The sequence below is a fragment of the Crocodylus porosus genome, unplaced genomic scaffold (genome assembly GCF_001723895.1).
Source record: "Crocodylus porosus isolate Cpor-Errol unplaced genomic scaffold, CroPor_comp1, whole genome shotgun sequence".
NCBI classification, from domain to species: domain Eukaryota; kingdom Metazoa; phylum Chordata; order Crocodylia; family Crocodylidae; genus Crocodylus; species Crocodylus porosus.
Genome location: NW_017728943.1, coordinates 119,655,083 through 119,679,279, shown reverse-complemented (window position 1 = coordinate 119,679,279; position 24,197 = coordinate 119,655,083). Strand labels below are relative to the sequence as shown.

The following is a 24,197-nucleotide window of genomic DNA, read 5'->3' as shown; positions in this document are numbered from 1 at the left end:
CTCTAGCACCTTATGTTTATCTGTGTTGAACTTCATTCTCTTGCCTATAGCCCAGGTCTCCAATCCATCACAATCTTTTTGACAGCTATTCCTATCATCCCAAGTGTTTGAAAGCCTCCCCATTTCATGTCATCTGCAAGATTGATCAGGAAGCTATTTCAGTATCTAAATCATTAACCAACACTTTTTACACAGCCCGTGTATCCAAGACAGGCAAACCGTTATGGAACTCTACTTGAAACTTCCTGCCATTCTGTCATTGATCCATTTCTAATTACCTTTTGCTTGTGATTATTGAGCCAGTTATGTATCCACCCAATCTTAGTTCTGTACAGCCTGCCTTTTTCCAATTCAATTCTGGAATATCATGTTGGGACTATATCAGAAGCTTTGCAAAGATTAAAAAACACTGTCCACTGCATTTCCTTCATCCACTTAACTTGTTACTTTGTCGAGGTAGAAAGTAGTAAAATTCTTCTGGTGTGATTTGTTCTTAATAAATTTATGCAAGCTACTAGCGATCAGCTTTACCTCCTCCAGATGTTTACGAATTGACTGCTTAATAATTTGCTCCAGTAACTTTTCTGTAGCACAATCCGGTAGGATTAAACATATTTTTTTATGAGTTGAGTTAAGTCACATCTGAGTTGAATATTAATGACCCAGAGATGCATTAAGCTGTGAGTGGTAGAACCACATAGCATGGCAGAGCTTGTGATAGAACTGGGTCTGAACCCATATATTCATGTGAAACACAGATTTAAAACAAAAATCCAAATGAACCCTTAAATATAGCACTACTATAATCAAGCCAGAAATTCATTTATGGTTACCATTTTTTTCCTAAAGAAAATACTATACATTTCCTTTAGCATCCCTTTAAAATACAAGCTTTATTCACTAGCAAGTGTAATTTGAATAGAGTTCTTTGAATCCATGTAGAAATTGGTATTTTTAGCATAATTAGTAAATGGTTAATGAATAATTATTAAAATTAATAGTGTAATTATATTGCAGTCTAACATTTTGATCATGCATTTTTCAGTATACTAGGAGTAGAACCATTGGCTTAATTTGACAGGATAAATTATATTTTTCCCAAAGACAGTTTGTCTTCTCAATCATTTATCCTGATATGGAGGATAAAGTAAGCCGTTAAAATTCTGTTCTGGTTTGTGACAAGATACATACTTGATGTTGTGGTTAAAGCTTTAACTGGTAAAAAGATGGAAGGATTGGAGACTTATTCATATAGTTGTAATGTATATGCACTGGTTTTTAGTGTATAAGAAATTAACAGGAAAAGTTCTTGGTTCTTGTTTTAGTTGAAATCAGAATTAATTTTATGACTGCACTGGCAGTTGGGGTGACTCTCTACCACAGAAGGATATGTCTCATGTGCAATAATCTTGTTAGTTTATATTCCTTCTCCTAAAAGGATACAGAGACAGGCTGTACACTTAAAAGTTTAATGGCTCAAAAAGAAGATGCTGGACAAAGACATTAACTCAGTTCTCATAGATATTCAACTGCCAACAGTGAATGAAAAAGCCACTTTTGGTGGCACTTTGCTTGTACATATGTCTGGATGAGTACCAAAGACACTGCTTTGTAGATATCAACACTTACGCCTCTGCTAACCTCCTGAGGGTCTGTATATACAGCGCAAGGCAGAGCTGCCCAAAAGCAATGAGATATCTCTGTGCATGCTAGGTCTGGATCTGAAAGCAGGGCTAGCCCATGCTGTTTCTAGTTTTTGGGGCTAGTGCACACAGAGCCAATTTGGTGGGTATCTGCATGGCACTGCCTAGCACGTAAGTGTCCCTACTTTTTTGCTAATTCTTAGCAGGAGCTAATACATAAAGAAGTGAATGGAAGCTAATATACAAAACAGGAAATGCTTGGATACATGTTTATTTGGATAGAGCACTGCACCCAAACAATTTATTGCATTTGAGTCTTTGGCAATGCCATTATGTTTGCTCTTTCTTTTCTCCCCCTCTGTTTCAGTATTGGACACAAATGACCGATTCCTACGAAAAATAACAATTGGGCAAGCAAATACGGAAAAGGGATTTATCCGTCAGGTATGCAAAGCTAGATGCTGGGATGCTTCTCAACAGAATTTTCTTTGAATTTATGAAAAATGTTTGCTCTTCTACTAGCCATTCAATTAATTACTTAGGACTAGGTTGCTCTCTGTATGATCCCAGTGGTATAATTTTAAATATTTTCTGTTTTTTCAGCTTTTTGCTTTCTTATCCTCCCATCGTCTACATATTTGGGTCATGAAAGTGTAAAAGCCTGAAGTGTGTGCTTCACTTTTGTACTCAGAGATTCATTGACTTCATTAGGGCAGCTAACAGTATGCAAAATTAGGTGTATGTGCAAGTCTTGGAAGCTTCAGTACCTTGTGAGAATAAATTGTAGCACTGCATGAGAGCTGTTTGAAATCAGTTAGTGAAGAATTTGCTGCCAAATTGAAATGTAATGTCCATTCACTTTAATTATTCTAGAGTTCTTGAGCTCAACTTTAAACAGATGGATTTTTCTAATTTGCTGTCCCTAAATACCCATATAGTCAATGCCATATTTACTTAAGTGTAAGATGACTTTGAATACAAGATAACCCCATAATAATTAGATCCTGTGTGTGGAAAATTTATACAAGTTATAATTTTCCAGGTATAGAATCTAATTATTGGAGATCTGCCTTTGTTTCCCCCCTCCCTCTTACTGTCAAACTGTGCTTTCTCTAAGCACATGAAAGTGAAGTACATTTGAAAACATTTACCTTGAAATAAACACAATTTACCATATAAGCAAATTACTACAGGTACCCATAGACTTAGTTTATCCAGAATTAATGCATGTTACTTTTTTCTGGCTGATGCAAGTTTTAGCACAGATACTCCATGAACACACTTTTAAACTGCACTTTTATACTTGTATATAATATGAACTACGCATCAGATTAATTTAAAGTGAAAAGGTTCATGATTCACTATCTAGTTCATTGAGTTGGGCACTAGCAGTCAACAGCATTTCAAGCCATGGTGACCCAACAGCTCAGCATAGCAGTCAACAGCATTTCAAGCCATGGTGACCCCACAGCTCAGCACTGCTGAGTGTGTGCATTTGTGTTCTTCACATACCTTGCCAAAAAAGATCCATGTGCTAATTATAATTAGCTCCCCACTCATGACTAGGTCTTCTTGTAATAAATCCTGGGATCCTCCAAATTATATACAGATGAGGCACAGGGCAGCCTGGCCCAGCTTCACCTCATGGAGGGCAGGGGCACACTAATCATTATGTGACAAGCTAAAGGGGGTGCCAGAAGGAATTCTGGGTGAACTGTTTGAGGCCCCATTTGGTGCTGTTTGCCAGACATTTAAGGATAGTGAAGGAAAAGGAATCATTGCAAATAGAATAGAAAGGCAGCTCAGCTATACCTTCAAGGAGTGAAGAGGAAGGAAAAATGCATTCAATGTAGTAGCTCACCATGACTTGAAAAAAAGAGTCAATGCTGAGGGGGACTGCATACAGTAGGCGGGACTGCATACAGTAGGCGGGACTGCATACAGTAGGCACTACCATATATCTTATTAATTTGGACTGCATTAACCTATCCTTGTGGTAAGTCTCCATCAGTATTTTTCCCCATATGGTCCATGTGTTTTTTTTATTCATGCTCAGTGTTGGTGTAGTTCATTAACTACATAGTTGGTTTCCATTTACTGAGCACAAGTTGTTTTTGGCAGCAACTTAATGGTAGACAATGTATTTAATAATACATTGTATGTAATTATAAGATGAGGGTCTTTTTTTTCCCCATACTGCTTGAGTTGGGGGACTTAATCTTGTAAATATGTTAAGTATTTCTGGTTGGTTTATAGGGGCAATTTTTTATCTTTTTCCATGTAGGAAGCTAATGACTTATACATTAGCGTAATCTGACAGTATTATAAGTGTAAACTAAGAGGAAATCAAATTAAAACAGGTGAAAAAGTTCCTTGTAAATATATTGTTCAGTAATACATCTCTCCTCTAGGGCAATACTTAGTATCATCCCAAGCAAATTATTCAGAAGTGGTTCATTTTTTCCATCAAAAGGCCTTGAATAAATTAAATTACAGTCATGTGAACAGTACTTACGCAGATCAGATGCGACGTTGCATTGATGCACACCTTGGATGAACAAAATGGCATGAGAACTAGAACAAGGAAAATAAAAGGAGAAGTGGTGGGAAGAAAGCATGGGATATGTATTCCATCCCATGCTTTCTTCCCACCACTTCTCCATTTAAACACTTTAACACGATTAAAACACTTTAAAAATTTTTTTTAAAATTCCATTCATTTGAGCAAGGCTTATGAGAGGCTGGCAAGACTAAGTAGGGTGAGCCCACATCCTGCTGCATCTTTCAGACTGTTCTGAGAGGCCCGGGCAAATGTTATGCTTTTGGCATGATTAACGTGTTCATTGTGCCGTAAATGGCACAGATGCTACATGTGCACCTGATTTTAAGGCACCATAAAATAACAAATCCTCTATAAAAATGTTCCATTCATAAAAATGATGCAGACTATTGTTTAACCCCTTGTAGCATATGCATTGTGGCCTGTAATTATGTATCCATGTTCAGAGTAATTCAGGTCAATGAATTTAGCATTATGCTATGGCAATATGGCTCAGAGGAAGGGAAAATGGGAAAATGAAACTGATTAGTTACTTTTTTAATACATTTCCAAGGAGCAGTTTAAATTGGTTCAGGGCCACTGTGAGGCATGTTCAGGTGGCAAGGTAATAATGCAGGGGGAACAGAACTTCAGGATAAATAAGGCTGCTTTCCTAAAAATCTGTGCAAATTTTACTCTTGAGCTGCAGTGAATCATAGAAACATAGAGAAGTAGGGCTGGAAGGAGCTTCCAGAGGTCATGTAGTCCAACCCCCTGCCTGAGGCCTGATCTTCACCAGTGGCAGAAGATTTAGATGAGAGGCCCCCTCAGCCTGAAGAACTGTATGGCTGTCACTGACTAGAAGCTTGCCACTTTCTACCTCAATTGGCCAGTACCTAACCACTTAGTTGTTGGCAGATCAAGTCTCTTGCCATGATGGCTTGTGATGCTCTGCTGTGTTATAAAACCTTGCAGTGGTGATTATTGACAGTTTTGCACAGGTGTAACTCCTGAGATCTGAAGGGGCTACTGGTGACATGCTCCTTCCTACCTCCTTTCTACTCCAGCCCAGATGTGTTCCTCTGCATTGTCTAACTTACTCCCCGGACTGAGCCCTGTACGTCATTTCAGTCTTTTGAGGATGCTTCAGGAACATCATCTCTCCATAGCTGGGCTGTTATGGCTCTTTGTTGGAATGAATTACGGTTCCTGAAAAATCTTTTGCTGCTATTTTATGTGAACCAGGGTGTTAAAGGTATTGAAGGACAGCAGAAAATACACATATTTGTTATCCCTTCCCTAATTTCTGTTCAGCAACACTAAAATTCTTCCCCACTGAATATTTGTCATGCTATGCCTATCTTTTCAGCCCTTTCTAGCATCTGCTTTGGGATAAGATATTTCACAAATGTCTTTCCTTCTTGTGTAGGACTTCTGCAAAGGCTAAGTGACTCTGCTGGCTTTAGGTGGTTGGAAGGCTTGCAGAGTCAGCAGCCTAGTAAATGTATGTGCAAGTCTTCAGGTTCTGTGTATGCTGTTACTCTGAGGACCCTGACAGATTACATTTATTATATAGTTAACTTGTTAATTATGCTATAAATAGTTAACCTGCCATACATTCTAGCAATTAAGGATGTAACAGAGAAAACATTCCATACTGGAGGTCTTGTTTTGTTCCCTTTTCCATAGGTATTTCTGCAGGTATTTCTGGTTTTCTACCTGCTGACACACAGGGAGCCCATGAGCAGGTAGAAAACCATGCAGGGCTGCCCCACGTGCCTGTCACCCTGCCCGTGCAAGGAGTCCATCAGCTGTTGGGTATCCAGATATCAGCAGACTGAAAGCCTCTCACTTGAAGTATGGCATTAGAAACCAGTCCCTGATACCGTGCCTCCCACTGCACTCTCTGAACATCTGGGCAGGCTGGGACCCAAGTCCCTTATGCTGGGATCTCCACTGAATGGGATCTGACATATTTTATACTGGATCCCCAAAACTGTGTGTTTTCCCTTGGAGATGTGGCTTGGCAGGATATATAATTTTGAGGGGTAAAATTTGTCATATATTGACCCTGCAATTATATTAATGCCTGCCAAAGGCATGAGACATAACTTGTTCATAAAGACAAAGAATATATCAGGAAGTCATGTGCTGCTGTTTATCAGAATCATCATCTCCTGCATCTGGTATGGGAGTAGTGGGGAAACACTGGTCTTGAGAGTTAGTTGCCCTTGCATTATACTTGCCAAAGTAGAGCACTATTTTTATTTACCTAGAATTCTGTTTTATGAAACCCAGACACCAACATAATTACATTGTAAAATGAATAGAATACTGTAGGAAAACAAAACTTATAAATCTCTCATAGGCACAATATCCTGATAAATTTGGAGTTGAAGGGGAACCTAAGTGCTTAGCAGGTGGAGAGGGACTCCAAGCTAGGAGACAATTGATACTTGGGAGGGAAAAAAAGTAGGTTTACATTTCCCCCGTACCACAGTATTGTAGTACAGCCTATACTGTTTACTGGCTGAACTCCTCCCTGGAGAAGTTTCAGGCTTGCTCTGGTTAGAGCTCTCTTTCAGAACAGTTTTATTGGGACTGTCTGCACTGGAGCCTCTGCAATATCCAAATTTGCTGGGGAGTTGGACAGTTCTTGGCTGCCATAATAAATGGCCTCCAGCTTGGAACCCTTGGTAAACATGAGATCAGGGAAGTTTTTGGTAGGTTTTGGGGTGCTTGTTGTATTCAGTGTCTTGGGTGCAAGACATCTTTGAGTTCAGTAATGTTGTCATTTATACATGTATGTGTGTGCACAGGCAATCCAGTTCCTAATAATATGGGCAGGTCTATACTGGAGGTCTTGTTCTGGTCCCTTTTCCTTGGATGTTTTTGCAGAGTTCCTTTTCTGTTACTCAACACCAGGACCAACAGTGAGAGTGCCCCCTTTTTTTTTAATTTGCTCTGACCATGTCTTAGTTTTCGGTGTTATGTTATCTCTTCTGATGGGTTTGAACACACAGCTTCACAGAAGTCAGTGAAGTCCAGGACGTCTTAGGGACTCTTCATAGAACCACGCAGGGAAGCCATGTCTGTTGTAATGAGCATGTGGCAGAAGTCTACCTCTGTCTCTCCCCAAAAGCTCTGCTCTGTGACAGTTTGGTTAATATGGGCCCTGCAGAGGGCAGACATCCTATCTCTTTAGGTAACCTGAGTTGGAGACATTTCTGAGGGAGGCTCTCCCTCTGCCTACGTGACTGGCATCACATACCTAGGTGAGGGGCTTATGCTCCTTCTTGTTCTAAGCAATGCCAACCTGACTGGGAAGGGGCTAGAGACCCTGCCAGTTTGCCTGGCAACTAGTGATTCATTTCAAATTGGTTGGCTGGCAGTCAACAGGTGCTGATCTCCATTGGACCAGGTAAATGAGGAGGGGCAGTAGCCATGATGAAAACTCAGAGAGAGAAGAGCTGGACCATGTGAAACTTGCTGTCTCTTGAAACTCATGATCAATGAACTGCCTGTCTCCCTAGGGAATTTCCACCTGCCTCTGGATGATACTTGTGAGTAAGCTACCTGAGCTCTAACTAGATATATAGCTTGTAGTAACTCAGATGTGTGATCAAAGGCTTCCCAGCCACCCTGTTTACTCTGTGGGATTTCTCTGATATTGCTTTACCCTGTACCCTATTGCAAACCTACTCCTTGTAACCAATAAAGTACTCCTTTGTACCTAACATAGGAGACTTACTGGGAGAGGGGTTAGATCATGCCTCAGGGTCACTTTGGTTCGGCTGACTAAGCGAGACCACTATTTGTGCTTCAGTCTAAGAGACGCACCCCAAGTTCTTGAAGTGGGTCATGTACCCTCAAGAACTACTAGGCCTGTTTCCCATGGGGCACAGTGCCAGGATCAGGCCAGACCCTGGGTGATGGTGGCAGTACCCCCAGGCTAGCAGTTGTGCTCCAGGAAGGGGGTTGGCTAGATGTGAAGCGCTCCCAGGAAGACGCTCAGAACCAGGAAAGTGGCCAGGCACCGTGAGGTGGGTGGCTCAGTGCAGGGGCACCCCCTGCTGGCCCACCACAGAGCAGATGCAATCACCACTGAACTAGCTATGCTTCCTAAGAGCTCACCCCCAGAGTAGTACAAGCCACACACATACCAAATCAGGTTAAGCTATATATGAATCAGTGAGGTACGGGGCTGTTGTTGGAGGACTTCCAGAAGCATGGTAGTTAGAAATGTGTGCACATGAGCCATAAAGCAAACTAGCAGGAAAGTTCAACTGGAAGTAGAAGTAACTCCTGTTCCAAGGAGGATTATTTACTGCAATTTAGGATGCCAGATTACAACATAATTGTCTAAAAACTGATTTTGCAGGCACCCAAGCATGCGAAAGTGAACTAAATATATTTGCTGTAACGTAACATCCCCATATAGAGAAGACCTCATGGCTTTCAGAAAATTCACCCCCAGTTTTGTTTCCCAGTGGTGTTCTGGGTTAGTCTTCTAATTACAGATGTGAGATGAAGGTATAAGAGTGTAATATGCAGGTTTTAACATTCCTATTTAGACTGATTATTTTTTCATTTATTGAAGTATTTTGAATATATTTGGAAATCGATATGTAGTCACTGTAACTTAGTGTGTGTGGAAGAGACTTCCCTTTCAACACGTGCCTTCTTTGACATGCAAAAAAAAATCAAAGTTAACGAATATTAACAGATTCATAGCTGTAGGGTTGGAAGGGACCTAAGTAGATCATCAAGTCTGACCCCCTGCCCTGGGCAGGAGAGAATACTGGGCTAATATGACCTGAGCTAGGTAATTGTCAAGCCTCCTCTTGAAGACCCCCAAGGTAGGAGCCAGCAACTTCCCTTGGAAGTTGGCTCCAGATCCTAGCCACCCTGACTGTGAAATGGTGTCTTCTGATGTCCAGCCTGAATCTACTCTTAAACAACTTATGGCCGTTATTACTCTGGGAGGTGCTCAAGGGAACAGGGTCTCTCCCATTCCCGCTGGTCCCCCCTGGTAAGTTTGTAGACCGTGAGACAAGTACTAAAAAATACTGTATTTGTGGTACCCCCTTCTAGTGCTTGGAAGAGAACATTCTCCTGCTTTTAGATCTGGTTCAGTTATTTTGCTGTAATTATTAGTTCAGGGCCATATTAGAAGCAGCTCTTTACTTTATAAATTGCCCTTTTGTTTTCAGTAAAAGTGCATGCAAGGGCAGATACTGCTCAGCATTAGGGTATTATGCATTGGTCCTTAATTGGCTAAAATATTAAAATGACCGTGTCCATGTTTTACATGAACCTCTTTCTTTCTTGTATTCAACTTTGACACTGTTAGACTGGTTGTACATCATGTCTTACCCTGCTTTCGTATAGAAAGAATAGTTAATGAAACTTCCTTTTACAGTGTAGTCAGTGATATAATTAAAACAAGATCTTATATTTCAATAGATACATATTATAGATATTTGGAGTGTTCTAACACCTTGAAAATCAGTGATGTGTATAGAAAGACAGAGCACAATAGGCAGGGATTTGCATTTTATGGAACTCATAGGTTGTGGTTTCTAAAGAGTGTTATGTGAATTATGACCTTGATTCTGCAGTTACTGCTTTTACTCAAATCTAAGATGAGTCCTGCCCTGCTTCCAATGTTGTGAGGGAAAGTCCCTCATATTGGATTCAAGTATAAGGTGAGGGGGGACAGTTTTGACTCTGACCCCAAGCCTGTGGTCAGAATTGGAGTGACAGCTGCTGCCCCTGCCTTCTGCAGCCTCTGCTTCCCTTGCTTATGCTCCCTGCCATTGCTTACTTCCTCTCTGCAGCCCTGACCCTAGCTCTGGGACGGGGGTAGAAGCTACTGCCACCACAGCTGCCTCATGGCCAGGGTACAGCTGGAGATGGCACTTGCTCCATGCTCCCTGCTCTCAGCCAGTTTGGGGTCAGCTGCAAAGGGAAGGTAAGCAGTAGTGATGAGGGGGCCCTAGAGGGTAGGGAAGAGGAGGCAGCATGGGGGTCAAGTGATAAGGGGGACAGGTGACTGGGGATGCAGACACCACGGGGAGGGGCAGGCATCAGGGACTGCAAGCACAGGGGAGCAAGTGGAAGGGGGTCAGTAACAGAGGGGAGCAGGTAGAAGGGTTTCATAGATTGTTAGGGGCTGGAAGGGACCTCACAATATCATGCACTAGGCAGGAAAGACAGCTGGGGTCAGGTGACCCCAGCAAGGTGACTGTCCAGTCTTGTCTTGAAGATTTCCAGGGTAGGTGATTGCACCACCTCTGGGGAGAGCTTATTCCACACTCTGGACACCCTGACTGTGCAGAAGTTTTTCCTAGAGTTGAGTCTGAAGTGGTCTTCCAGGAGTTTGTGGACCACGGCTGGCCTGGTGAACAGTTGTTCACCGAGCTCTTAATGTTTTCCCCTGATGTAGCTGTACACTGCTACCAAGTCCCCCCTCAGCCTTTTTTAGACTGAAGAGGCCTAAGTACCTCAGCCTCTTGTATGGTCTGCCTTGCAAGGCTCTGATCATACAGGTGGCTCTTCTCTGGACTCTCTCAATTTTTGCCATGACCTTGTTGAAGTGCGTTGTCCAGAACTGGACGCAGTACTCCAGCTGTGGTCTCACCAATGCTGAGTACAGTGGAAGAATCACTTCTTTGGGTTTACATGAGATGCATCAGTTGATGCATGCCAGAGTATTGTTTGCCCTACTGGCTACAGCATCACACTGACGGCTGCAAGAGAGGGCAGGTGAGGTGTGGGGGCAGGCATGAAATGTGCAGGCACCAGGATGGGCAGACAGTTGGAGGAGCAAGTATGGGCAGGGAACAGGCAGCAAGAGGTAGGGGTCAGGCCACTTGGCTGCCCTGCCACCACCTGTTGCCCTGCTGCTGCTTGCAGCAATAAGGGGGAATGAATTTAAAATGAACCTTCAAAAATTAGATTCTATATATGAAAAATTATAACAAATTAATAAATTTTCCATGTATAGAATCTAATTCTTGGGGAGGTGCGGGGGTTGTCCTAAATTCAGAGTCATTTTAGGTTTGGGTAAATATGGTAGATCCTTGTGAATGGGTCCTTATACCAGTTCAGAACTGACTGTATAAATATAGAATAAAATCTTAAGCTGTATTCTTAAACTGTATTCTTTAATCATGCTGATAAACTTAGATATTTCTACAGCATCAAAGGTATGTGAAATCTCAACTAGATTTCAGACTCATTCAATATATTTCAGTTATGAAAAGATGAGTTAGTGGCTCATCATCCTTAACTTGAATTTGTTAGTTCAAGGACAACCTGTCCATTACACTGTTAACTATGTAACTTGTGCTTTTGTACACAGAGCTTTCTACTTAGTTTAAAAAATCAAACACAAAAAAACCTTAATGTAGCTCAAACTAAAAATTGAAAATCTTTAGTTTGTCATTTTGCATTATTTTCATTTGGATCCGAATTCTGCAACTCTGCTTACAGGAGTAATCTCTATTCATCAGCATATGTAACTACCCCTAACTACTACCTCAGTGCAGAGAAATACTCAAGCAAAGGTTTGACTTTAAGATAACAAGTAGGTGCTTCAGTTATATACATTAATTGAATTACATTGCAATTAATTTGCTGTACCTGGGTTATAAAATCTGTATGGTACCTAAGGGGAGATTCATGGATTAAAAGAGGGAAGCCTTTCTGGAGGAGTACCTGGATGTAGCTCTTTGTGTAGATTATTAGAAATTACTGCAGGTACATCTTAATATTCCTATACACAGTAATTTAAAGAGAGAGTTTTGGTCAATTAGAATTTTTATTTCCCAGCATAAAATATACAAAATAGAGAGCTACCCAGGAGCCTGATACTGCACTCTTTATAGAAATAGCAGATCTTCATAAGTATATCTGAGAGAGCTTGGTATCATGACTTTTAAGCTTTGTCAGTGAACAAGAGTCTGTAGAGTTAGGCCCATGGTCTGAATCACTGTGAACTACTTCTGTTTTATTTCTACAAGAGGAATAGGGCTGGTATTGCATACGTCTCTTGTGGTTTTCAAAATGATTTATTTTCTTAATCTGTGAGGATAATAAAGTATTAGTTTTATATTATCAATCCAAGAACACTGTCAAGTCGGGTAGCCTCCAAATTAAGAATTGGAGTAAAATAAAAATTATAGATGCTTATAAGAATGTAAAGCTTTTCAGGAAAATATTTTTATTTAAATGTAAACATTCCTAAAGTTGTTAGAAAGCCAAGTATAAACAGAACTGGGCTAGTGCACAAGAAGCGGAAAGTGAATCTAATCAGTTTAATGTCACTGACAGAAGACTTGGTCTGTTAAGGCAATAGGAGTTGAAGGACTAAGCCACAAACTAATAACAGTAACAGTTAACTTTAGAAGTATCTAATTTCTATTTATTTCTGTTTGAATAATCTCAGGTTTGTTACTATGATTTTTATCTTGATAGTAGATATATTTTTAAATTTTTTCTCTAAAAGTATCCAGCCTGTGTCTGGTTTAGTTTACTCTCCTGTTTTTTTGTTTTTGTTTTTTAACAGGCTCAGTTTGACATTGCAGTTGCAAGTGAAATTATGGCAATTTTAGCACTGACCACTAGCCTGGCAGATATGAAAGAGAGGCTGGGAAAAATGGTGGTGGCCAATGACAAAAATGAACAACCAGTGACAGCAGAGGATTTGGTATGTACAATATGAAAACCCTGCAAATAGCTCTTGAGTTTATTTATTGATTTATTTACTTATGGCTTTGCCTGTTGATTCAGCACAATGGCTGATATGTCTGTAGGAAGGTTTAGCAGCCTATGAAGTCGTTCCCCCTCCTTAAGACATTCAAGGCATTGAATGGGGCGTGGCTGCTGTAGTCCATCTGTGCTTCTCTCCCTGCCCCTCCAATGTGTGGTTTAAATCAGTGGATTTCCAGAGTGGCAGGTCTGTTGGTCACTTCTCTGCATTGTTTGTGATAGAGTGGGATCACCCTCTTGTAATGCAGAGTTCCTTTATTTGACCTGTGTCCAGCTTCTCCACAAGGCTCTCATTACTTGTGTCCCTGCCGTAAACATCTCCTTTCTGGCTTAGACAATCTAGCTACTTCTTCCTTTGATTTTCTTAAAATGCTGATGCTAAAATACTCATTTTAGCTCATCACTCTGACTCTTTTATCTTCCTCTTTGTTTCCTTCTACTTGTTATCCCTTCACCATCTTAGATGCATGCTGCTGTCTTTAAGGCCCTCATCATTTATACTTTACCCTATTTAACAACTTTAATGTGACTGCAAAGTATGTATTATGGTTACTCTGTCAATAATGCCAGTTTATATCACTATTCGTCTAATTTCTGTTGTGCACATTTTCATTTTCTCCCTTTTTGTTTGACGGGTGTTTGTGGGGGTCGGGTAAGGTGGAGGGCATCAACTGCCTCTAGAGAAGCCTTTTAGCTGCTGTATTGTGTCACATCAGCAGGGATCTGTGTTTTCCATTTGCCGTGAAAAAGCTGGATTTTACAGATTCACAGATGTTTAGGGCTGGAAGGGACCTTGTGAGATTGTCAGGTCCAGTCCCCTGCTCTGGGCAGGAAAGACTTCTGGGGTCAAATAAGCCCAGCAAGGTGTGCATCCCATCTGCTTTTGAAGATATCTAAGGTAGGTGCCTGCACCACCCCTGCTCGGAGACTGTTTCGGAGTCTGGTCAGACAAACCGTGAAGTTTTTCCTCATATGTAGTCTGAAACCTCCTTCTAGGAGTTCATGACCGTTGCTCCTGATTTTCCCCCAGGGCACTTTGGTGAATATTTGTTCACCTAGCCCCAGATGCTATCCCCTGATATATTTGTAAGCTGCCACCAAATCCCCTTGAAGTCTCCTCTTTTCTAGGCTGAACAGTCCATATCTGTCAGACTTTCCTCATATGGCATGCTCTTCACTGGCCTGTAATCATACAAATGGCTCTTCTCTGGACTCTCAAGCTTCTCCACATTCTTCTTGAAATGTGGCACCCAGAACTGGACACAGTACTCCAGCTGCAGCTTCACCAGTGCCCGAGTGGAGTGAGAGAATAACTTTCTTAGTTTTGCTTGAGATGCATCAGTTGATGCATGCCAACTTATTGTTGTTTGCTCTGCTGACTGTATCATCATGCTGGTGGCTCATATTCATTTTATGGTCAATTATGACCCCCAGGTCCTTTTCAGACATGGTACTAGCTAGTTTAACACCACCGAGCCTGTAATTTTGTTGTGGTAGAGCACTTTACACTTCTTGGTGTTGAACAACATCCGTTTCTGTTCCACTCATCTAATTACCCAGTCTAGGTCCTCCTGGATCGTCAGCCTACCCTGATGCGTGGTTGTTCTTCCTCACAGCTCAGTGTCATCGGCAAAAATTTGCCACTGTGCTTTTCACCTCCTCATCCAGATTGTCCTCTAAAGAAGAAAACCGTGGATTTTCTCCTTCAGAGGGGAAAAATGTGGGAAACCATGGGTTTCTCCTTGCAGGCTGGCTGAGTTCAAGCTCGGAAGGGGCTGCTTCAGGTTAGGGTGGGGGTGTGGGAAGAGGGCTATTAGGCAGGGGCACCACCTACATATGCACTTGCATGGAGAGCAGCTCCTACAGCTCCCAGGAGGTGAGTCTATGTGGGGGGGGAAACAGACAACTCACTGGAGGGGCGGGAGGGCACAGGCGACATGTCAGGGAAGCATGGGGGCACATGGCTCCCCAGGTTTATGGACCCACAGCAGGTGCGGGGCTGCAGCCTGGCCAGACTGGCACAGGCAAAAGCCACTTCTGCAGCCCACCTGGTGCAGCAGAGCAGAGCAGTGAGACTCGATGCTACTGCTGCTGTTGGATCCCTGAGCCACCTGTGCTGCCACAGCACAAGGAGTAACCAACAGGGGAGCTCATGCTGTCCTCGCCTCTTGCTGCTTCCTGCCACAGGGCCATGGTTTGACCCCGTCACCGTGAGCTAGCCACCACCACCATTCCACTCAAGCTGTAGCTCTGTCCCGGAGGGGAGGTGGAGTGGGGTGTCAGCGGGGGTGGCCTGAGGGGAGCGGCAGCAGCATCCAGGCCAAGGTGGCAGGATAAAGCTGCAGCCTGGCGCATGAGTGGCTGGTGATGGGAGGAGATGAGAACAGTGCTCTTCCACTCCCCCGCCCCTTACTCCTCATGCTGCTGGTAGTGCAGCTGGCGTGGGGGGCCTGGCGCCGTATTCTGCCCACTGGGCCATAGAGGTGACTCCTGCCAGTGCCATTCCAGCCACGCTGAAGCCCTGTGGCCACTGGGTGTGCAAATTTGGGGAGGCATGTGTCCTTCACTGCCCCTGCCCCACACACTAGGGCCTAGGGAATGGGGGGCAGTGGATCAAGTGAGGGACACCAGCAGGGGATGTGGTGGGGTCTGGGTTCAGAAGTGAATAGCACCAGCAGGGTCAGGGACCTGTGGGTACGGAGTGAGGAGCACAAGCAGGGCAAGGGGGCTGTGAGTCAGGAGTGAGGGGCACTGGCAGGGCAAGGGGGTTGAGGGTTGGAAGTGAGGGGCACCAGCAGGGCTGGGGGGGTGGGGGAGCTACAGCTTGGGACTACAGGGCAACATCATGGGTAGGGTGAGGGCACTGGCATATCAGAGCTACTCAGCACCAAAAAGCAGTAGTGGGGACAGCCACAGCTGGACCTGGGTCCTGGTAAGTGAAGGGAGAGCGCTGATTTTCCAAGATTAAAAAAAAAACTAAAATCAAATGCTAAAATATATAGGTATTTAGAATTGCACTGTTTTTAAGTAACGCTTTAAAGCACACTAAAATAGCCTACTGTTCATTAAAGTGCACATGTGGAAGTGCCTAGTGCCTTTAAAATATTTCAGATGGAGAAAATACAAAGACTAAAATTGTATTATTTTAATTATTAGCTTATATTATGTTAGTCATTTAGTCTGAATACTATATTTTGGGTGTTAGTCATGCCGATCTAACTTATTAAAACAGAAAGAATACTTGTTTAATGTATTCCTCACTATTTACACTAATTAAATTTTCCATTTCACTCGGCTTGCATAGTGAAACTGGATTCTAGTCAGTTTTCTTTGTTGTTGTCATACCTAATAGTGTTCTAGGATTGAGGTTCCTCTATAGTACAGACAAGCTCTAAATTCTTTAAAATAATTCAGTGAAATTTCAAGTAACACTCAAAAATCTATGTTGTTTTTTTGTAATGCCTTTTTTAATATAAAACATCTTGGGCCTTGGAATCTTGAGTGTTTCACTTGAAATGAACACACGTTTCCAGCCATTTTTTAATATATTATAATATAGTTGCACACAGGGAAACGCATGTATTCATGGAAAATTTTGTTAAAAGGACATGATCAAAGTTGCAAAATTCAATACTCAGGTGGGAAAAGCCGGAATTAAGTTTGCACAGCCTTGGTAAACTTGTTGGCCCTTTGTGCTTATGCGCTGTAATAGTTGCATACTTTTGTTTTCTGAAGTAAGTGCACAGGATGGTCTGACTTGGGGATGAATCAGGGTTGTGAAGTGAAGGACCTTGCCTTATTTGTTGCCTGAGTTGGAAGGTATGCAATGAGTGAGACATGGAGTGCAGAAAGAAAAGATGGGTTCTGTTTCTGCCTTAGCCACAATTTCTGTATGATGTTGGCAAGTCATTTGAATCAGAATTTTCAAAGTTTGGTGACTAATTTTGTAATTGATTTTCAGAATGCTTAGTTTGTACACAAGACGCTGATTTGCAAAGGTACTAAAATGCCATGCCTAAAGCTGAAGTAAATGGCAGCTGTGCTTTGAACCCATAAAGTGCTATAGAATGCTTTGTGCTCAGAAAATTTAGGCCCTAAATGTCTTTGATTGGGCATCTAAAGTTAATGGAAGCCTTTGACCTTAATCTCTTTGTACTTCAGTTGTCTGTCTATAAATGGGGGTAAGACTCCCTTATTTAACTTGGATATTGTGGCAATAAATTAATTAGCGTTTGTGAAACACAAACCTCCCAACATTATCATAATGAACACCATGAGGAAATTGATAACTGTCTTCAGAATAAGATCTGAATAGTGTGCAATAAATAAGGCACCGGGGTGCATACCATACAACAAGGAAAAAATATTGACTAGTTACCATTCAGCTTATCATGCATTGTGAAAAAAATAGCTTAGAACCGTGTACTTAAAGATTGTATTCAAGTGCAGTAGCATAAATTGTTGAATTGGAATTATAAGGGAGCCTCATCAAAGCTGTTTACGTTCCTTCCTTTGGTTTGTTCATCATGCCCAGTTCTGTCCTTGATTTTTCTCCCACCAACCTTCAATTTACAGTATCCTTTTCTCATATAGCTGTCTTTGTCCCTACTCTACTCAACTCAGGCTGTTTACATCCAAATGTTGATCCTTGAACTGGACACATCCCTGCTCCCTTAGTATCATCAGGATAATCGTTGGGAGCAGATGAGAGAATCAGCTCCAATGTCTAGATCCAGACCTGACCTGTCTTGACCTAGCCAGCATCTGTCTGCGGCTCACAGCTGGAATTGGAGGGAAGTTCTGTTTGGACCAGGGTTGACACATAATCAGTGCAGACAGAATCTGTACAGAGGACTTCACCTGGTAAAAATGCAAGTCTCCAGTGAGCATTCATGACTTGTGATGTTTTGGAATCATTCTCACTTTGACACATTTAGGCATATTTTTAGAGATAAAAGGTGTATATCCCTGATACAAAGACCACTTCTCTGCCAGATTTCAAGTTCTATCTCTAGAGCATTGGGGTTTTAGAGCTGCAAAAATGATCCCAAGTATTTTTTTTAACCTAGTGAAACACTTTTACAATAGATCATTGTCCGATGCCATTTAACCACTTAAGCTACAATTAAAAAAATATCATTCTTGAGCAGATGCCTTGCATTGAAAATTTCAGCCCTAATGGTTACAATTTGCCAAAGAATTAGAAACAGGGTCTTATAATGAGAAGTTCCAGGCAACCTTAATGGGTGGTGGAATCTGCCATGCCTATAGTTTATATGTAAAAATGAATCCAACCCATTTTGGTTGACCAAAATTTAATTTTATGCATTAAAATGTTTTGACAATACTGTTTCATTCATTATAGTGTACATTAATCAAAATCACTAATCCCCTCTCTTTCATTTGTTTCCAGGTGTAAACTTAATATGCTGCACAAGAATGCAGTTGTTCTTAATTTCAGCTTTCTATACAATATATTTATAGTAAAAATATAATAAAATAGAACATATGCATTGGCAGATGAAAACCAGATGAAAGAGGATTGGAAAACAGGGAGGAGAGATAAATGGAATATTTCATAAATTGAGAAGACTCCCTCCACAAGCATAATAGATTATACATCTAGCCTCAGAAATGTAAGATTCTTTGCCAAAATGTGTTGTTCATTGTACAGTGTTCTGAAGGCTGAATTGCTTTTGGCTGTTAGAGTGCAATAGGAGTTTGATGGACAGATGCCATATATCCATGTCAAATTTAATTGGTATGCCGTAGATTAGTATTTCAGCAGCCTAGAAGAATATTAAATAAATTTTGCTATTTTTTTTAGTAAGGAAACCTCTCCATTTACACCCTACATTATACTCTGCATTTCTTTTTTGACAACTAAAATCTAATGGCTTGCTATTTATTTTATAAATTCTGTCTAAGCCAAATACGTTTTTCTGCCAATCAGTGCCCCAGTCCTTCAAACACCTACATGTGTCCTTAACTTTAAATACAGCCTTGTTCTGTTGACAGTGGACCATGACATAAGAATGTATAAAAATGTATTTTTGCATTGAGGCTTGATTTTTTGGACTAAATTAATCCTTAACTTTCCTTATTGGGCACATTTTTCTGTTCTGTCCTCTCCTTGCCCCACATTTTTAATCTTTCTTGTTTTTTACCAGAGCAGATATCCTATACGAGACAACCTTAGTAGGCATCCAGTTTGTAAGCTGGATTCAGAGCTAGGTTTTTTCAGTACTGAGCACTTATTTCTCAGTGTGCATGTATATTGTTGCTGGCTTTGTGAACCGCATTGTCCTAGAAGGCCATGGCTGCCTTAGTGATCCTGAGAAGGATGGTGCAGTGGTGTAATTAGATCAGGGTGACAGGGCAACTGCTCCTGGCAGCAACAGGGTGGGAAGCAAAAAACCCGGCTTTGCCCCACACGTGCTATTATAATTACAGCAACAGCGGCCCTTGTCTGGGTGCTTAGGGCGGCTGCACATGCTGTTATACTGGTGGGATGGGGTAAATGTTTTGAAAGCATGTAGGCCCATTTCCACAGAGGCATTTAGGTGCTCTAGTGTGAAAACCAATGAGAGTTAGGCCATTAAAACCCTTTGTGCATCTATGCCCTACTTCCTATTTTCAAGAGAGACTGTGGCGCTTGAAAGTCTATGGGACTTCAGCCTCTGGAAAATGGGATTTAAGCTCTCAGTCTCTTTGCTTTCACAGAATTTATCAATGACTCCTGATGAAGTTGGAAACTGATGTGTTAGTGGCTATGAAGGTAGAGCCAAGGCATTGAATTAGCTGTTGGAGATGGTCTGGCAGCTAAGGGGCGGGCAGAAGCTCAGGTAGTCTGGATCAGTAAGAAAACAGGCCACCACCATTTGTAATAGCTTTAGCCCTTTCATTGCTTTCACATTCAGCTTCAAGTACAGCAAATTACCAGTCTGGGTCAACATTTTTGGTAGGTGCTCCACAAATTAGCCCCACACCCTCCCCAAGTGCCCTTACCCTGCCCAATCTGCTGTCCTATTTTCTCCTTCCTGCCCTATGTGCCATTATGCTGCCTGTCCCCTCTCCAGTCTGCCTGCTATGTGCCACACAGAGTCTACCCATGGCACTTTTGGTATGTGTGCCACAGGTTAGCTACCTCTGCCCTGCCCTGTGAGTTGTTGTGGCAGTATGACTGGATTTGTTGCTAGTTGCATCACTCCTGTGTGTTGTTGGCTACAGAAACTGTAGCTCCTTAATCATGCAATCTGTGGGTTGCTAGAGTTGAGGCAGAGGGAATCTTTGACCTTGGTTACTTACACAACTTACATTTTCATATTAGGGTATGGTGGCACAAGGAATTGATGCTTAAAAAGGAAATTAAGTCCCTTATCTAATGAACAAGGAAAAGGGGAAATTCTGTTCTTCACTGGCCAATGAAATGCTTTGTGTGACCATAGGAGGCAGTAAAAAACAACAGGGTCTTAAATCTGTTAAATTAAACTGAAAATTATTAAGGTTTTTGCTTTGAAATTTGTGCTTGGTTACACAGGAAAGACAACGTTTGACATATTCTGTCTGATTTACTAAATGTAGTAGGGTTAGAAATCTTGGGTTTAATGGAGAAAATGCTAAAAAAGAAAATTGTTTCACTTCATTTTAAATCAGGGGCCAAGGAATTTAATGCCTCCCTTTTTATTTTGTTAAATACCTCAGGTCTTGGAAGTGAGTCAGTTGGTCTCCTTATAAAAGCAAATAAAGTCATATTGAACAGATTTGAAACTTAATATCTTTAAAAATATCAGGCTTTAAAAAAAGGTACTTAAAATAACTAAAATATAGGAAATCAAAATCAACAGCAGCATCAGTCAATTTTACTGAGTAAGTTGTGGTAAATATAGAAAAAATACATATTTAAAGAAAGCATAGAAGTTAAAGCAAAGTTTCCAAAACTGTTAGAATATAGCATGTGACACTAGTTGAATTAATGCTTAGTAGGATGCTGATTATTTTCAGCCATGTTCTTTGCTACTTTTCTGTTTCTACATAGTTCAGAATAAATTACTTAGTCTTAGCTGTGGAACATTGTTTTGATGGTTACAGGGAAAGAACTGAGAGGCCATGGCAATTGTTTTAACAAGGGCAGACAAGGTTCTTTGGGTAGATGTGATATCTTTTATTAGACCGACTAAATAGTTGTAAAAACCGTTCTTTGCAAGCTTTAGGGCACAAACACCCTTTGCCAGGTGTAGGGAAAGTCTGTTGGCGTTTGTGTGCTCTCCTGGGTAGAATAAAAACCAATATGCAAAATGCAGATCTGTGAAAATGCAAATGCGTGGCAGTGAGGATCTGAGGTAATTGTTTTAACAAGGCCACTTTGTGCAACTGTTCCTTGTTAAACATTTGTTTAACATGTACTTAAAAGTTTGGATGATGGAGATTCCACAGCCTATCTAGGTAATCTGTTCCACAGTGCTTAACCAGACTCAGGAAGCTTTTCCCAATATTTTATTTAAATAGTCCTTGTTGCAGTTTAACCCTCATCCAGTCTCATGAAACCGTAACCGTTGTTGTTCTCATGGGCTAACTTGTGGGGACCCATGAACAAAATGGAACCAGTGACAACAGTATAAATGTATCAGAAACTATTTATTAAACATACGGCTTGCTTGAAAGAGTATTTAGAATGATTTGAACCCAAAATATTATTTAACTAGAACTGTGAACAAAATTTAAACTTTTTTTAGTTTCAAAATGTGAATGAACAATTTAAGTCTGCAATTCACACAGTTTTCAGACTAACAATTACTTCCAATTTTAACTAAATACTGCATTCCTGACAAAGCTGCAGTGATGTACTGTGGTACATGCAAGCAAATCACTTACAGTCTTCACATCGTTTCTGGGTTTTGAGGTCATCTGTCCTTGGACAAAAAGCACAACGTCCACGCATGTTTGCAGAAGGTTCTACTGGGGTGTGTTGTGGAAATTTGTAATTTAGGGCAGTCATACCAGACTTGATGGACTTAGATTATGTGTATCCATCATTCTTCGTTTTATTTGTCTGTTGATCAAGTGTACTCCAAGCTCCTGCAAAAAAGCCCACCATCTTCTTAAACATGATCTTTGGTTCCAGTTTGCGTTGTGGCCTAGCCAAATGATGAGGCTGGCAATGACAGCCACATCCAGCATATTGAAAAATAGTGTCATTGGCCACCTGTTGATTTTCCATCTGCAGGTGGTCAAATGGATTAAGTGGTCAAGGTTATCTACCCCACCCTTGTTTTTATTGTAGTCATGGATGATGTCTGGCTTTCTTTGCTTTCTACCCACTGACAAGTCATGGTGCACAACAGCACAACTTTGGACTTTTTTGGCACATAGGAAACTAGGGCGAGTTCCCCATCAAAAGCAAAAATGGGTGGAAAATTTTCCCTTCTTCGATTTGTTTGCATTTCCTTTTGAATATTGGCCTTGTTTTTTTGAATCATACCCACATAGGTCAAGTCCTGATGTAGCAATCTTTCTACCAGGTCAGTACTTGTGAAGAAATTGTCACCCACAATATTCCTTCCCTTCTTGTACCAGGGATGAACTAGTTTTTCAACAACCTGGGTCCCAAGATTACCTTGCCGTGAAGCTTCTGATTGCTTGCCCAGGTAGATATCTCCAGACAGGGGGAATGATGTTGCTGTATCACAACACCACCAAGTTTTTGAGCCATATTTGACAGGCTTGCTTGATATATACTGTCTGAAGGGACAGCGAATCCTGAACACAGTGAGCTGCTCTTCAACCATCAGGTATCTTCCTGGAATATGCAATTTTCTGAGCTGCTCCACAAATTGTACTCAAATACAAATATCTCTGAAGGCAGCAAGCTTATCCACAGCTCTCCTTTCCTCATGAGTCAGTTTGTTGTCAAATCTCAGGTAGTTGGTGATTTGACGGAATCTTTTTAAACTCAAGGTGGCATGGATGCAGGGACGCCCGATGCATTGCTCCAACAACTCCTCCAGTGCCTGGTGGGACCACCATGGTATAGACCACTCAGCAGTAGGAGGCCAGTGTAGGCTTTTAGTAGACCTGTGCAAATAGGGAAGTATTTGATTTGGATTCGGCTGATTTGGAGGACAGTGATTGATTTGGTGATTCGAATCACTGTCCCCATTCGATTTGGTCAAATCAGACACAGAGATTTGGAGATTCAGCCACTTGATACCTGGGGACACTATCCTTTGTGCCATCTGGACTGCTGAAGCAGCCCTGAGAGTTCCCTGCACCTTTTACCCACTGCACCAGTCTGGCAGTGGGGGCTGCTGCCTGGCTGAGATCTGCTGCATACCTGCCAGTCCCGGGTGGAGACTGCAGAGCCAGTAGAGGCATCTGCCCCTCTGGGCCAGCTGCCAATGGGCTGTGGCTGCGGAGTTGGGCTTTGTGTGCAGCACTACTGCCAGGCGTGCCCCCCTGCCCGGCCATCTGGGCAGCTGTCGCCTGGAAGATGTTCCCAGCGTGGTGGCCTGCTTTGAAATGTCAAAGCATGTCCTCCTGGCTGCAATTGGCCTGGAGGTCAGCCACCTCCACCTGGAGGTGCCAGCTCTGAGCAGGCAAGAATTCTGGTGTTCCCTATTCAAAAACTGAAATATCTCTGATTTAAAAAAAAAAAAAAAAAATCCCCAAGTCATTCTGTAAAATACCCCAAAATCCATGTTCCTCCACAATTAAAACAAAAGACCACTATATGTATATATAGAGAGAGAGAGACAGTGATCAGTTGGGCAGAGTTTTATTGATATATCTACAGTGTTAAAGCAGTTTGGAAGCCTACCATTGTCTCTATCAACATAATAAAGCGAACTGTAAATACCTATATTTTCTGCTGCCCCCAATCTCTCCCACAGGGGCTACCATCCCCACTGCAGGGCCCACATGCCCCAGCCCCCTGGATTGCTGCCCCGCTTGGCCCCATCCCCTGTTGGCTCCTGCAGCCCCACCCCAATGGCAGCCCCACCCTGTGCCTGCTCCCTCAGACCCTCAAATGGCTGCCCCCTGCCAGCCTCGGGCAGCAGGGCCTAGACGGCAGCTGCTGAGACTGTGACCCGGCCCCGCACTGTGCAGGGGGGGCTCCAGTAACCCTGATGGCAGCTGGAGCTGTAGTGAGTGCCAGGGGTTTGGGTGTTTCTGTGCTGGGATTGGGCTGGGTGGAGCAGCCATGGGGGCAGATGGGGCTGGGGGGGGCTTAGGGAGCAGGC

General features: G+C 42.1%; 1 protein-coding gene across 4 annotated transcripts in view; it reads left to right on the top strand.

The window, feature by feature from the left end:
- The window catches only part of MTHFD1L (methylenetetrahydrofolate dehydrogenase (NADP+ dependent) 1-like), a 276,586-nt gene that overhangs the window by 75,659 nt on the left and 176,730 nt on the right, over positions 1–24,197 (top strand). For all 4 annotated transcript variants that reach the window (XM_019550079.1, XM_019550076.1, XM_019550078.1 and 1 more), the window contains exons 16-17: positions 2,011–2,087; positions 12,755–12,895. In XM_019550079.1, the coding sequence (XP_019405624.1) occupies positions 2,011–2,087; positions 12,755–12,895 (218 nt within the window). The remainder of the gene's footprint in view (positions 1–2,010; positions 2,088–12,754; positions 12,896–24,197) is intronic.